The sequence below is a fragment of the Furipterus horrens genome, unplaced genomic scaffold (assembly GCF_987537825.1).
Source record: "Furipterus horrens unplaced genomic scaffold, mFurHor1.1.pri manual_scaffold_6, whole genome shotgun sequence".
NCBI lineage: Eukaryota > Metazoa > Chordata > Mammalia > Chiroptera > Furipteridae > Furipterus > Furipterus horrens.
In genome coordinates this window covers 19,220,886-19,233,787 of record NW_028327176.1, presented here as the reverse complement: position 1 = coordinate 19,233,787, position 12,902 = coordinate 19,220,886, and the positions used below count along the sequence as shown (strand labels likewise).

Below are 12,902 nucleotides of genomic sequence, written 5' to 3'. Positions count from 1 at the left end.
AAACAGATTTTCTAACATTTTTTACATACCTGTTACAGAATCTGATCTGGAATGCTCTTCACTGTCTGAATCCTCCAGTAAATCATCACTTAAAAGACAAAGTAAAAAAATAATTTGATATATGATACAGCAAAAAAAAAAAAAAAAAAGTACAATATTACAACCACTGCTTTATATCTGGAATCTAAGCATCATAAAAACTATTAAACTAGCTAGCCCTGGCCGGTTAGCTCAGTTGGTTAGAACATGGTCCCAATACACTAAGTAATGGGTTCCATCCCCAGTCAGGGCACATACAAGAATCAACCAATGAGTATGCATAAGTAAGAGGAACAATAAATCAACGTTTCTCTCTCGCTCTCTCAAATCAATAAATTAAAAAATATTTCTAACTGTTGTATAAAATCATGAGTAAAATCATTGAATGGTACACTAAAAGGGTGAATTTTACGATATGTAATTACACCTCACTAACACATTTAAAGTTACATGGGTTAAAAAAAAAAATAACACACAAGGACAAGTTTGGTTGCACCAACACCGGGGACATAGGCGCAGGATGGCGTGTCCTTGGAATCAGAGAGCGGGACATCCTGTTTCCAAACGGGAACCTCTGTGTTGTGTACAATTAAAGAGCAATTTAAAAATGGGTGATAGTGAGTAGCGCAAGAGGATTTTTATTCAGAAGTGTGCTCAGTGCCATACTGAGGAAAAGTGAGGCAAGCACAAGGCCAGGCCAGCACTGCATGGTCTATCTGGGCTAAAGACAGGTTAGACCCTCTGGATTTTCTTACACAGATGCCAACAAGACCAAAGGCATAACCTGTGAGAGGCCACACTGATGGAGTACCTGAAGAATCCCAAGAATTACAACCATGGAACAAAAATGATCTTCACTGGCATTAAAAAGTTCTCATACAGAAACAGCAGGCTTGACAGCTTACCTAAAAAAAGCTACTAGTTGGCCACTGCCTTATTTATTACAAAATATTCATGAATTTTTTATGTACGCCATATTATAATTGATCTCACATATCAGAATTCAGATCATGAATGGCTGATAGACCATTTCTTTTGGGCAGCCCTGATTTAAATAAGATTGGCTTGTCGATAAATGGATATGATCAGCTTTTTGAACTTCGATGGTAATTGCAGTTAAGCAAGTGCTATCACTATTTTTCCCCATCTCAAAATATGTTTGGACTTAACCCATAATATTCACCTTTTCACAGAGATGGTGAATGCCATCTCAAAACCTGTAGGAGATTGGTTTTAAATTTAGGTTTATGTAACTTTACATTAATATGTTAAATACTAAGGAAATACCTTCACTGTGCGCCTTAGAATAGCAAGACTTTTTTGGGTTTCAAATAGTGTTCATCAGGCTGAAGCCCTCCCCAGTGTAGCTCAGTTAGGTGGAATGTCTCCCCACAAAGTGAAGGGTCACCGGTTTGATTCTCGGTCAGGTCACATGCCTGGGTTGTGGGTTTTGTCACAGGTTGGGGCACATAGGAGGGGCAACCAATCAATGTTGCTCTCCCACATCGATGTTTCTCTGCCTCCTCCTCCCTCCCTTCCCCTCTCACTAAAAATAAATAAAATCTCATTTAAAAAAGGCAAAGGCTGAAGATAAGCTAGCAGTGTCCATTTTATCTTTTTGGCCCTACGATGCCAATTTAATTAAAATTCCATGTATCAAAATGGTGGCCTTTTACTAAATGAAAGACATTTTAGTGTGTTTTACATATCATATCAAATAAAGACTATTTCACACTTAAAAAAACTAAATGCCAATACACATTAAAAATGCACATAAATGTTAATATAAATGAATGATGTTATTATGTATACTATACATTTTTCAAGTTATTTCTGTTACTTTCCAATTTTTCTACAATAAATGCATTACTGATGTAATAGACACTAGATTTACTAAAATCCTTTTACATGATACAAAACCTACAAAGTAATAAAACATAAAAATAAGATATGAGTAAGGTTTATATATTTACATAAATTATATGTTTTGAAAACTAAGCAAACTACAATTACAAGGATACCTTAGTTTTCATGTATCAATACTGTAAACAACTTCAAAGTTAACTCAGAAAATCTTTGTCAATTTGAAAGACATAACATACAAATGAGACAAAATGTTAAAATTAAATGTGTTCCCAAATAAATATTCTTCCTTGAATTAATTCAGAACAAAGACAAATGTTACTAAATTGGAGTCAAAAACAATTCCTAAATCAAAATTACAACTAAACTACAAAACAAACAGCACTCAGAACTGCCAGAAATTGAGGTGACTGGAAGTCCTACAACTAGAGAATTAAAAAAGAAGCCACATCAGGACTGGCAGGAGGAGCAGACACATGAAACGGGCTGGTCCCACACCCATGTGTGGCAGATAGAAAATGAAAGGGATATCAGACTTTGGCGGTGCCCCCTGAAGAGCAAGGGGTCCCAGCCCTGCACCAGGCCCCCAACCCAGGATTCCAGTGTCAGGGAGAGAAGTCCCCACAACTTCTAGGGGTAAAAACAAGTGGTGATTGAGACTTAAGGAGATGAAGTAGTCTGGAGTCCCAGGCAGTCCCTCAGAGCTCCAACACTGGGGCAGCAGCTAAAAAGATACCAGAGACATACAGGGAGGAAATGAATTGTCCAGCACCAGGGCAAGAGCTGGGGAAGAGCAGCCTTCTCCCAGACAGAAGGGCTGGCAGAGGCCACTGTTCCTCTGATGAACACACCACCCCACAGAGCCAGCAGGCAGGTTCCATATCCTAGATTCCATCAAACTGGCTCACACTGTTTGCCCCGCCCTGGTGATCCCTCTGATGCTCAACCCACCCAACCATGAAATATAAGGAAGCAAAGAACACTGCATTAGAACAGCAAGAAGAAAACAGAATCCAAAAAAAAATATTGAGGATTGTATAAGAAGCCTCTGGGACAACATCAAGCATACCAGCATTTACATCGCGGGGGTACCAGGAGGAGAAGAGAGAGAACAAAAAATTGAAACTTTCAGAAAAAATAATTACAGAAAAACTTCCCTAATCTGGTGAAAGAAATAGATATACAAGTACAGAGAGTCCCCAACAAGATTAATCCAAAGAGGCCTATACCAAGACACATCATAATTAAAATTCCAAAGGTTAAAGACAAAGAGAAAATCTTAAAAGCAGCAAGAGAAAAGCAGTTAGTTAGTTACCTACAGGGGAGTTCCCATAAGACTGTCAGCTGATTTTTCAACAGAAATTTTGTAGGCCAGAAGCAATTGGCAAGAAATATTTCAAGTGATAAAAGAAAGAACCTACAACCAAGATTTCTCTTACCCAGCAAAGCTATCATTTAGAATCAAAAATCAAAGGGCAAATAAAGGGATTCTAAGACAAAAAAATCTAAAGGAGTTCATCAACATCAAATCAGAAGAAATTTTCTTTAGGAAGAAAAAAAACAAACATACGAATAATAAATGGTAAGTAATACATATCTATGAACAATTACTTAAAATGCAAATGGATTAAATGCTCCAACCAAAAGACACAGGTGGCTGAATGGATAACAAAATAACACCCTTACATAGGCTGTCTATAAGTGACTCACTTTACATTGAGAGGCACACACAGATTCAAAGGAAAGGAATAGAAAAAGATTTCTCTTGAAAATGGAAACAACAACAAAAAAGATGGGTTAGCAATTCTTATACCAGACAAAATAGACTTTAAAATGAAGGCTGTAACAAGAAAAGGAAAAAAAAGAAACCCCAGCAATTATATTTTTGGATATTTATCCAAAGAAACCCAAAACACTAAATTGAAAAGACATATACATCCATTAGTTCACTGCATCATAATTTACAATAAGCATGACATAGAGGCAATCCAAGTGTTCATCAACAGATTAACAAAGAAATGGTGCATATATAAAATGAAATATGACTCAGCCATAAAAAAATAAAATCTTTCCATCTGCAACCACATGGATAGACCTAGAGGGTACTGTGCCGAGTCAAATAAGTCGGACAAAGAAAAAACAAATGCCATATGACTTCACTTATACGTGGAACCTATGAAAACAAAAAAAAGCAGAACAGGAAGAGACTCACGAATACAGAGAACATTCTGACAACGGCCAGACTGGGGGGTGTGAGGAAAGGTGGAAAAAGTGAAGGGATTAAGAAGTACAAATTGGTAATTACAGTATAGTCATGGGGATGTAAAGTACAGCACAGGGAATATAGTCAATAATATTGTAATAACTGTCTGTGTTGTCAAACAGGTACTGCTTTTACTGAGATGATCACTTCCTAAGTTATACAAATGTCTAATCACTGGCTTTTACACCTGAAACTAATATATTATTACACATCAACTGTAATTGAAAAATAAAAAATTTAAAATAAATAAATAAAATTATTTCATTGAAGAAAAGGGGGAGGTGGTAACTGCTAATACTTAAGACAAGGTGAAGGGTTTGTGCAACCCTTCATTCTGCCTACTTGAGAATACTGCAGGTGTTGTTCTGTAATCCTAGCCCAGTTCAGAGTTAAAATTGCAGTTTCTTGGAAAACAAATAAGTGAAGTGAGATTATATTTTGACTCTCCGGCCCCAAACAGATCAAGTAACACTACAGAAATCAGGAAAACGTCAGAAAAGCTGAATGGAAGAGAATCTAGAATAGAAATTTTAACAAAATGCTTCTACAGCAATAATCATCATGCCTCAACTCTTTGCTGACTACTGATAAATTATTTTAAATATTTAGGTCATCCTCTGTAGCCCCAAGTTACATCATTATTCATGAGCACGTCTATAATTTGAAGTGCTAATGAAAAAAGGGGATACAAAAACCATTTGGTTCAAGTGATCTATGAAAAGATTTAGTAGAAGGTGAAATTTCAAGTCCAATCCAAGGATTTCATTATGTATTTAAACTATTTTCCAACAATTATGTCAACTGACACAGAGGAAGATAAAAAATAAAGTACATTTTACAGACTATGGCATTTCTGAAATTTCTTTTCAAGAACCACCCAGCTATTTCCAATTTCCAAATGAACACTTATTCTCTATTCTCTTGACCTAGTAAGTTTTTCTGCCTCTTTAATTACAATTAGGAGAATATACAAGTTAGAAAAAGAAAATACTTGACTGCTATCAATACCATTAAAACACATTCGCATACCTATCTCCTTCCAATTTTGGTATATCCGAACAACTAGAGGAGTCTTCCAGCCATGCCAAAGTTGGTCTCCTTGATTCAACTGCTGAGCTTGGTTCTCCCGATAGAATAAGCTGTTGTACAATTGCTGGATCATATGCATTAATTTCAAACTTTAAGTGCACCTAAAAGAATGAAAAGCGCAAGTTTACAACTATTTTTTCTCAAGCACTAATCAATCTGTTACTTCAAAATTAAAATATACCTTCATAAGTTTGGAAACATCCCATATGCAGATCTTTCCTCGTTTTGTTGCAGCAGCCAAAAAATGAGGACAGCTCCCAGAACCAAAGCAGGATATTCTGTCAGTTCCATCTGTACCAGGAAACTGTGCAGGACTTGTTGCGAGCGTGACTGACAGTGGCACGTTCTGTGTGTGCTCACCTTTCACAAACGGGCAGTTTGGGGAATGTCTCTCATGTTCAGACCTTTATAGAGATTAAGGAAGGAAAACTTTAATGAACAACAAAGTGTTTAAGTTTGTATGTTAGAACATAAGGAGAATTTCGTCCTTTTTAAAAAACAAGTATTTCTTATTAAAAAGACTCAAATAGCAAGTCACTCAATTTTATTAAGATCACTCTGACATATTTGACTAGTACATTATTAACAGCAGCTGTTACTCACTTTAACTAATTACAAATACAGTCTCAGATGAAAGTGAAAAATAAATGCTATAGTATAATTTATGCCGTTATTAACATACTGATAAAATTGTTTTAAAGTCTGGATATTTCCTCATACTGGTTTCCTACAACTTAAATAACTACTTTGTTTCAATTTCAGATTCTCCATAAATGTACAATATGGTGACAATAGTTAATACTGCACTGTATATTTAAAATTTTGTGAAAAAGATATATCTTAAAACTTCTCACCACACACACACAAAATGATAACTATGCAGAGGTAACAGAATATTATTAGCTTGATTGTGATTATCATTTCACAATGTGTGTACTTATCAAAATATCAAGCTATACACCTTAAATATAAAGCTTTTTAAAAAATTAATTATAGACACGTAGATAGGTATCAGTGGCCACAACTGCAAATGACATAAGAGTAAAAGCTCAATAAATGCCATTCATAGCACAAAAGACTTTTTAGTAAAAATCTGAAAGCAAAAAGACCTATAAAGTATGGATAAAATGACTTATACTACAAACACTGAAATATACTTTATACATTCACTACAAGACTCAATCAGACAACTTCCAAACAAAACTTTTCAAAACATCTTAATAACATTCATAATATACATTACTTCTCTCAAATAAAATGCTTATTTAGTAAAAAGAAATGTTAGTTTATTAGAAAACAATAACATGTTTAATAAATATAACTATTAGGATCTCAGATCAAAAATGGTATAATGACATCAAAATTTTTCTCAACTACTGAAAGCAGGATCAACTTTAACACTTAAAAAGTATCTGTCCAACTGTGCGACTACTTTCTTTCTGTTTTTTTGTTTGTTTTTTTTACTTTATCTATAATTCAAGGCATTACCTGAAATGTGAGGATGCTGCCACCAAAAAAAGAAGCCTTTGTTTCAAAGCCATTTTACATTTCCACGAAAAAGAAATAGTCTACTTATAAAATACACTATTCCTTAAGATGTACATATTTCTTTCTACATTGCACCTACAACTTCTCTATGTCCATATATAAACCAAGACAATATGCTATATGCAGATGTCTTACAAAATGCTTTTTACATGGCATCCCCAAGCCCACATTTCAACTGGACTCCTTTCCGACTAAATCCTTCGGTACTTCCCCCTTCCCTTCTTTCTCTTACCTGAGTTTTAACTTTTTAATTAAAATTTTATTTACACAGTGACACATGATTACATAAAGCCAAAGACCCACTTTGATTATAATATACAAACCTAGTGATCTAGTCTACCAGGTAACCACTATTATGAACTGAAGTGATATACTTCTAAAATATTTTTATAAATTTACATACAAATATGTACATATTAAAAATATAGATGTTTTTTATCTTAAATGAACAGTATCCTTGTATGAATCATTCTACAACAGCTTTCTCAATATATCTAGAAGTTATTGATGGTGATTAATAGTTAGGTAACTATTCATTCCCTTTCACTGTTGGAACATAGTTAATTATATGTGTATATCACATTTTATTTGGCTATTCCCTCCTGAAAGGCATTTAAGAGGCTTTGAGTGTTTTAATGCAGTGGCCATCCATTTTATGCCTCCTTGTATACAAGAGCAATTGATTCCCTAGGGTAAATAAGTAGAAGCAGAATTGCTAGATAACAGGGTGTGCCCATTTTATTTTTTTAAAACTTCAATCTTCCTGCAAAGTAGTCTGTCAACTCTCATCATTAAAATGAGAGCCCCCGTTTTCCCCTTCAAAGTCTTCATTCTTTTTCCCCTTACAGATTCAGGCGGGGCCAAGGCTCAGCTCCCCAGGCCCCATCATTTCTGCTCCCTCCTATCCCCAAGGCCTCAGAGACCAACTGCTCAGAGTTTGAGGAATGCTGAATCCTAGAACAAAGAGGTAGAATTCTTGATTCCCTGACCATGTCAAGAAAAGATGAATTCTAAAGAGCCCAAGTTAAAAATTTGAATCAACTTTCCCATAGAAAAATATTTATGAATAAAGTTACATTATATAATTTCATAGTATAATTTTTCAGGTATGTATCAAATAAGGTTTTTGAGGATCAGCCTGAGAAACTAAAAAATACATATTAAATTGCTATGTTTACTAAGAGAAAAGACTGTATTCCAAAACAGAGCCCTAATCTAAATTGGAAACTCCTCATACTCAACTCTCAGTCTGTAGACAGATACAACTTCAATTTTTCATACAATATTTCCCAGTGGAACCTGGAATCCATATGTAAACCCCAGGAGGCTTTACCAAGCTCACCCCATTCACACCAGCTGATTAACATTCAGTGACCTCAAACTTATTTTAGTACAAAAATAGGTAATCTATTTAAAACCAATTACTGGTGCCGTCATTTACTAGCCATGTGCCCCTTCAGCCAATTTTACTTTATTTCAAAATAGGATAATAATTCCTATCTGACTGACTATAAGGATTAAACTAGAGAATATTCTCACTTCCCTTCAAAAAAACAAGATGATAATAATACCTACTTCATAGCACAGGGTTAATGTTAGTATTAATGAGTTAAAAATATATCAAGTGCTTAGGATTGTAGCTGGTAAATAGATTACACAAATACAGAGTAGGGCAAAAGTAGGTTTATAGTTATTCTTGTATTATTATTTATTAATTACTGTATTACTTTCCATACTAACAACTGTAAACCTACTTGTGCCACATGCTGTATATGCTATTGTAACTATTTCTATTAATAGAGCCTCAAAGTAATTATTTGTAAAAATGAGGTTTCAATACATTATCTCTAATATTTAACCAAGTTCTAAACTTTCATGCACTAGAATCAAAATCACCACAGACTCCCTAAAATTACTCCAAAATTTAAAATGTAAATTATAAAACCCTCTTCTGTGGATTCCCCATTGATAGCCTGCCCTTGACAGATCACAATTAAACAGCTGGAGCTAATCATGCTCTTTTCATTTACTTTATCATAGCCTCCTAGTTTTCAGAGGATGATTCTATTCTTTGGCATTTCCAAGTACAGATTTTAGGAAATGAAAGACCTTGGAGAATATTAATGCCAAGTGATATGACAGAGCATAAACACTGCTAGTTCATCCTCTTGGGACAAAGGCGAAAATATTGATGGCAGCAAGGCATGAATATTATTATATCTAGATCATGAAAGTAAAATTTAAAAGCACGTTTATAGAATTAAGTTAGCCTGTTACATCCAGAAAAATCAAGACTCACCAAGGTTCATCAGTAGGTTCCCAGCAAACGAGACATACACTACAAGTAAAACACATGGCTCTATCATCTCCAGATGAAGCAGGCTACAAATGTATAAAGACAGACAAGGTTAATCAATACTAAAATAGCTTTTTAATAAAAACTCTTCTAAAGTTAATAAATTTAGGTAAAATTCTATACTAAAAAAATACTATTAGGTTTGAACAATACACTGGCTCCTCAAATGTTTATAAACTTGCCTCTTTATTTGAATAATTGTGTTTCAACAAAAAATGGCCACTAAATCAAACATGGGAGCACTCACATACTCTCTGAACTATATTGACTATATTACTAAAGTATTTGAACTACAGTTAACTTTAGAAAGGAAATAATTTACTGGGTTTATTAGTACAAACCAAATACCATACAACCATACAAGAAAAGGCAAGTAAAAAGGAAATGCAAACTAGTGAACTTAATTCACGTAATATTCTTCAACACACATGGAACATGCTACATACATATAAAATAACCAAACATGAACAGAAACATACTTCTAAAAACCAGTATTATTTTTGATCATTTACTCTAATTAGCACTTACTATGTCTCCAGGTATAAATTTATTATATATTTTAGAAGATAAAAAATAACCAACCCCTAACACATACGTAAGATTCTAGAAAACATCTATGATTTGATCTCTTTTCAAAGGTGGAATACAATGAATAATAATACAATAGGAAAAATATCAAGTCATCGCTTTACAAAGTCTGTTTTAGGAAATGACACCAAACTAGAAGATAAATTGTTAGGAAAAATGGTCCACATTTAATTCTCAATTTAAGAAAATAATTCTAGTGATTCTAGTATTAGCTGGTCTCCAAATGACTCTAATTGAAAAATCTGAAAAACTTTGAATAAAATATACAAATATATAAGATATTCTGATTTAATTTCAGTTAACGTATTCAGAAACACTTCAAGATAACTAAGGAATAATCACTCTTTAGATTCTTCGTAACAGTAACTTCCATGTATTTCAAAGATTAGTTGAATTTTAAAATTAAATAATCAAGCTTTATGTAAAACTGATATTAAGTATTAGATACTGTATCTTAGATTTTTTTTTTTAGCAGGGATAAAACAGTGGAAAGTCAGTCTACACTGTACTCAGTTGAAGTTTCTTTTAACGAATAATTATGCCTATCTGAACTCATTTTTCTTAACTTTCTTCTCCATAATATTGCATTCTCTTGTCCTTTGTCACTCTAATCCTTACAGTATACACCTGCCTCTTTTCCTACAACTATGACTATTTTCCTTGACTAATTATTCCTCTTTCTGCACACCCTTAATCAGTTCTTCAATACGTTATGTATTCAGGTTGCATTTTACTATCCTCAATGCTACAACTACAGTTATCTAGTATATGGATAAATTTACATCTCAAATAAAATTAGAATTTCAGCGGTAACTATAGTGCCTTGCTTTTATTAAATTACCTTAAGTATTTATTACTATATTTTGAATGAAAATAAACACACATCCAAAGACACACATTTTAAAAAAAAACATGCCTGAGGAATATTGCCTATATTCTGAGGGGAAAAAATGTGTGAAGCATTAACTCAGTTGTTAGTTACCTTTAACATTTTTTTCTTTTAGTACACAATACATGACATAGGAAATAGTATTATGAACAAAAATATAAGGGAAAAAAAAAAAAACTCGGATAAGAAATACACACAAGCACAGAGCCAGGGTACATAAAATAAGTTTTAGAAAAAGTTGTAAATAAAACAGTGTTTTTTTGGTAATCTTTTTTACCTGATGATAAAATCCAGCTTGAGCCATCGGATCTGGTTGTGCCCACCGATAACCTACATGAGGCCATGATGTAAATGTTTCCCGTCTGTTAGCTTCACTATACATTAATGATCTAAAAGTAAACATACTTTATATAATCAGAACTAGGCATCAAATGACAGTGGCACTCCTATTCACACTTAAGAAAATACTTCACTGGATTATCAACAAAAACTGGGAATGGTCTAACAAGCACGTTCAAATTTGTATTTTAAACTAAAAATAATCACGTCAAGGAATTTCTCTTAAACAGGGTAGGGGAAAAGAAATCTGACTGATGGCCACAAATGATAAACAATTCCAGGGATAGATTAAATTAACCGATGCATAAATACCAAGCAGAGAACGCAAAATCTAGAAATGTAGAGGCAGCGAGCTATATGATTTCATCAAAGTTTTGTATAGTAGGTGCATAAAAACCATGACCAAAGAAACCATGGTTTTATCTCAACCATACCAGAAAGTATTTTCTAATTTAATATTTTTAAGTAGAAGGCAGTTTTTTGTTCTTTCTCAAGAGAAATCCTTTTACAGGATAAGTTGTACTCTCCATGAAATTATCAAAAAAGTATATCCTCATGTTTTCATACTAAAATATGAGCTCAATGAGTGTGATCTGTAACAGAGAGCATTAAGAGTATTTTTTTAAAAGATCATACCAAAATCAGAAAAAGTCTAAACTTATACTTAGATTCTGGCATGGTTTTTTAAATTCATTAAAATTTATCTCAAAGTTCACAAAATTCCTCCCTGGCTCAGTAGCTCAGTTGGTTAGGGTGTCGTCCTAATACACCAAGGTTAAGGGTTTGATCCCTGGTCAGGGCACATATAAGAATCAACCAAAGAATGCATGAATAAGTGGAACAACAAACTGATGTTTCTCTCTCTCCTTCTCCCTCTCCCTCTCTCCTCTCTCTCTTCCTCTCCTCTCCTTTTAAATCAGTAAAACAAAATTTTAAAGGTCAGAAAATTTCAATGTGAAATATAATTCTTATATAGTGACTAATTACAATATTTTTAAGTTGACTCAAATATTCACGAAGCAAGTAAAAAGCTAAAATTTTCAAAGTATAGTTTAATGATCCTTTTAAACATTCCAGGCACCAAATCAAGTAACAATTCAAGTGGCAGTTTACTTCACTTCAGTATTTTAATAGAAATGACAATCCAAATGGTTTTCATCAACATTCTGAAAAAAAATATTAATCATCACCAAATCTATAGTTGTTCCTGGTTAATTCGAAAACTCATCAACTCAAGTTTGGTGCCATATCTCTTTATAAGCAAGGAGGTTATACCTGTCCACAGAACGGCCTGGCCCCACTCCAAGTTCTGGACGTGCACTAGGTAAGAGGTAAGACAATCTGTCCATCACTGAGGACGCCACAGGTAAGGCAGCAACATTTTGATTTATTTTCTTGAGTTCATTCACAATGGCACTGGCAATGGACTTTAACACATGATGAGAAAGATGAAATGTAACTGTGGCCCACTGAAAGAAAATGAACAGTGTAAGCAAAGGAAAATGTACTCAACAGTTTTAAGCGAAACTGTAACAATATACATTATAAAATAAAGAACTACTTATCAGTCTTAAGTTTGTTTGCTCCATTAATTCATCAGTTAAAATAGAAACCTGCAATTATGTAAACAATGAAATATCAACTTATCACCCTGAAGAAGACAGTTTAGAACCAGAGGGCAGTACACCTTCACACACATCCCATCCACAACTAAGGAAAACTAAAATCATTTGCAGTTTTTCATATTCCTCCAGCACATATACAATGTTAAAGCACAAACAAAGTACTCAAATATCTCCATTCATAAGAATACAGGTGTACAATTTATCACTATAAAGGTAGATGAGAAATTAGCTTAGCAGATTCTTATATATTTATTGTTGTGGTCACCAAAATCCAGCAAAAGTACTAACTAAAAAGCACAGATC

At 33.8% G+C, this 12,902-nt stretch overlaps 1 protein-coding gene and 1 pseudogene across 1 annotated transcript in view; one reads left to right on the top strand and one right to left on the bottom strand.

Annotated features, from left to right (window-relative positions):
- The window catches only part of BIRC6 (baculoviral IAP repeat containing 6), a 190,951-nt gene that overhangs the window by 149,019 nt on the left and 29,030 nt on the right, over positions 1-12,902 (bottom strand). The window contains exons 4-9 of the mRNA XM_090281119.1: positions 12,250-12,443; positions 10,913-11,024; positions 9,102-9,184; positions 5,436-5,658; positions 5,195-5,355; positions 30-88 (exon numbers count right to left, since the gene is read on the bottom strand). Of these exons, the coding sequence (XP_090137245.1) occupies positions 30-88; positions 5,195-5,355; positions 5,436-5,658; positions 9,102-9,184; positions 10,913-11,024; positions 12,250-12,443 (832 nt within the window). The remainder of the gene's footprint in view (positions 1-29; positions 89-5,194; positions 5,356-5,435; positions 5,659-9,101; positions 9,185-10,912; positions 11,025-12,249; positions 12,444-12,902) is intronic.
- Positions 647-1,022, top strand: LOC150005810 (cytochrome c pseudogene; annotated as a pseudogene).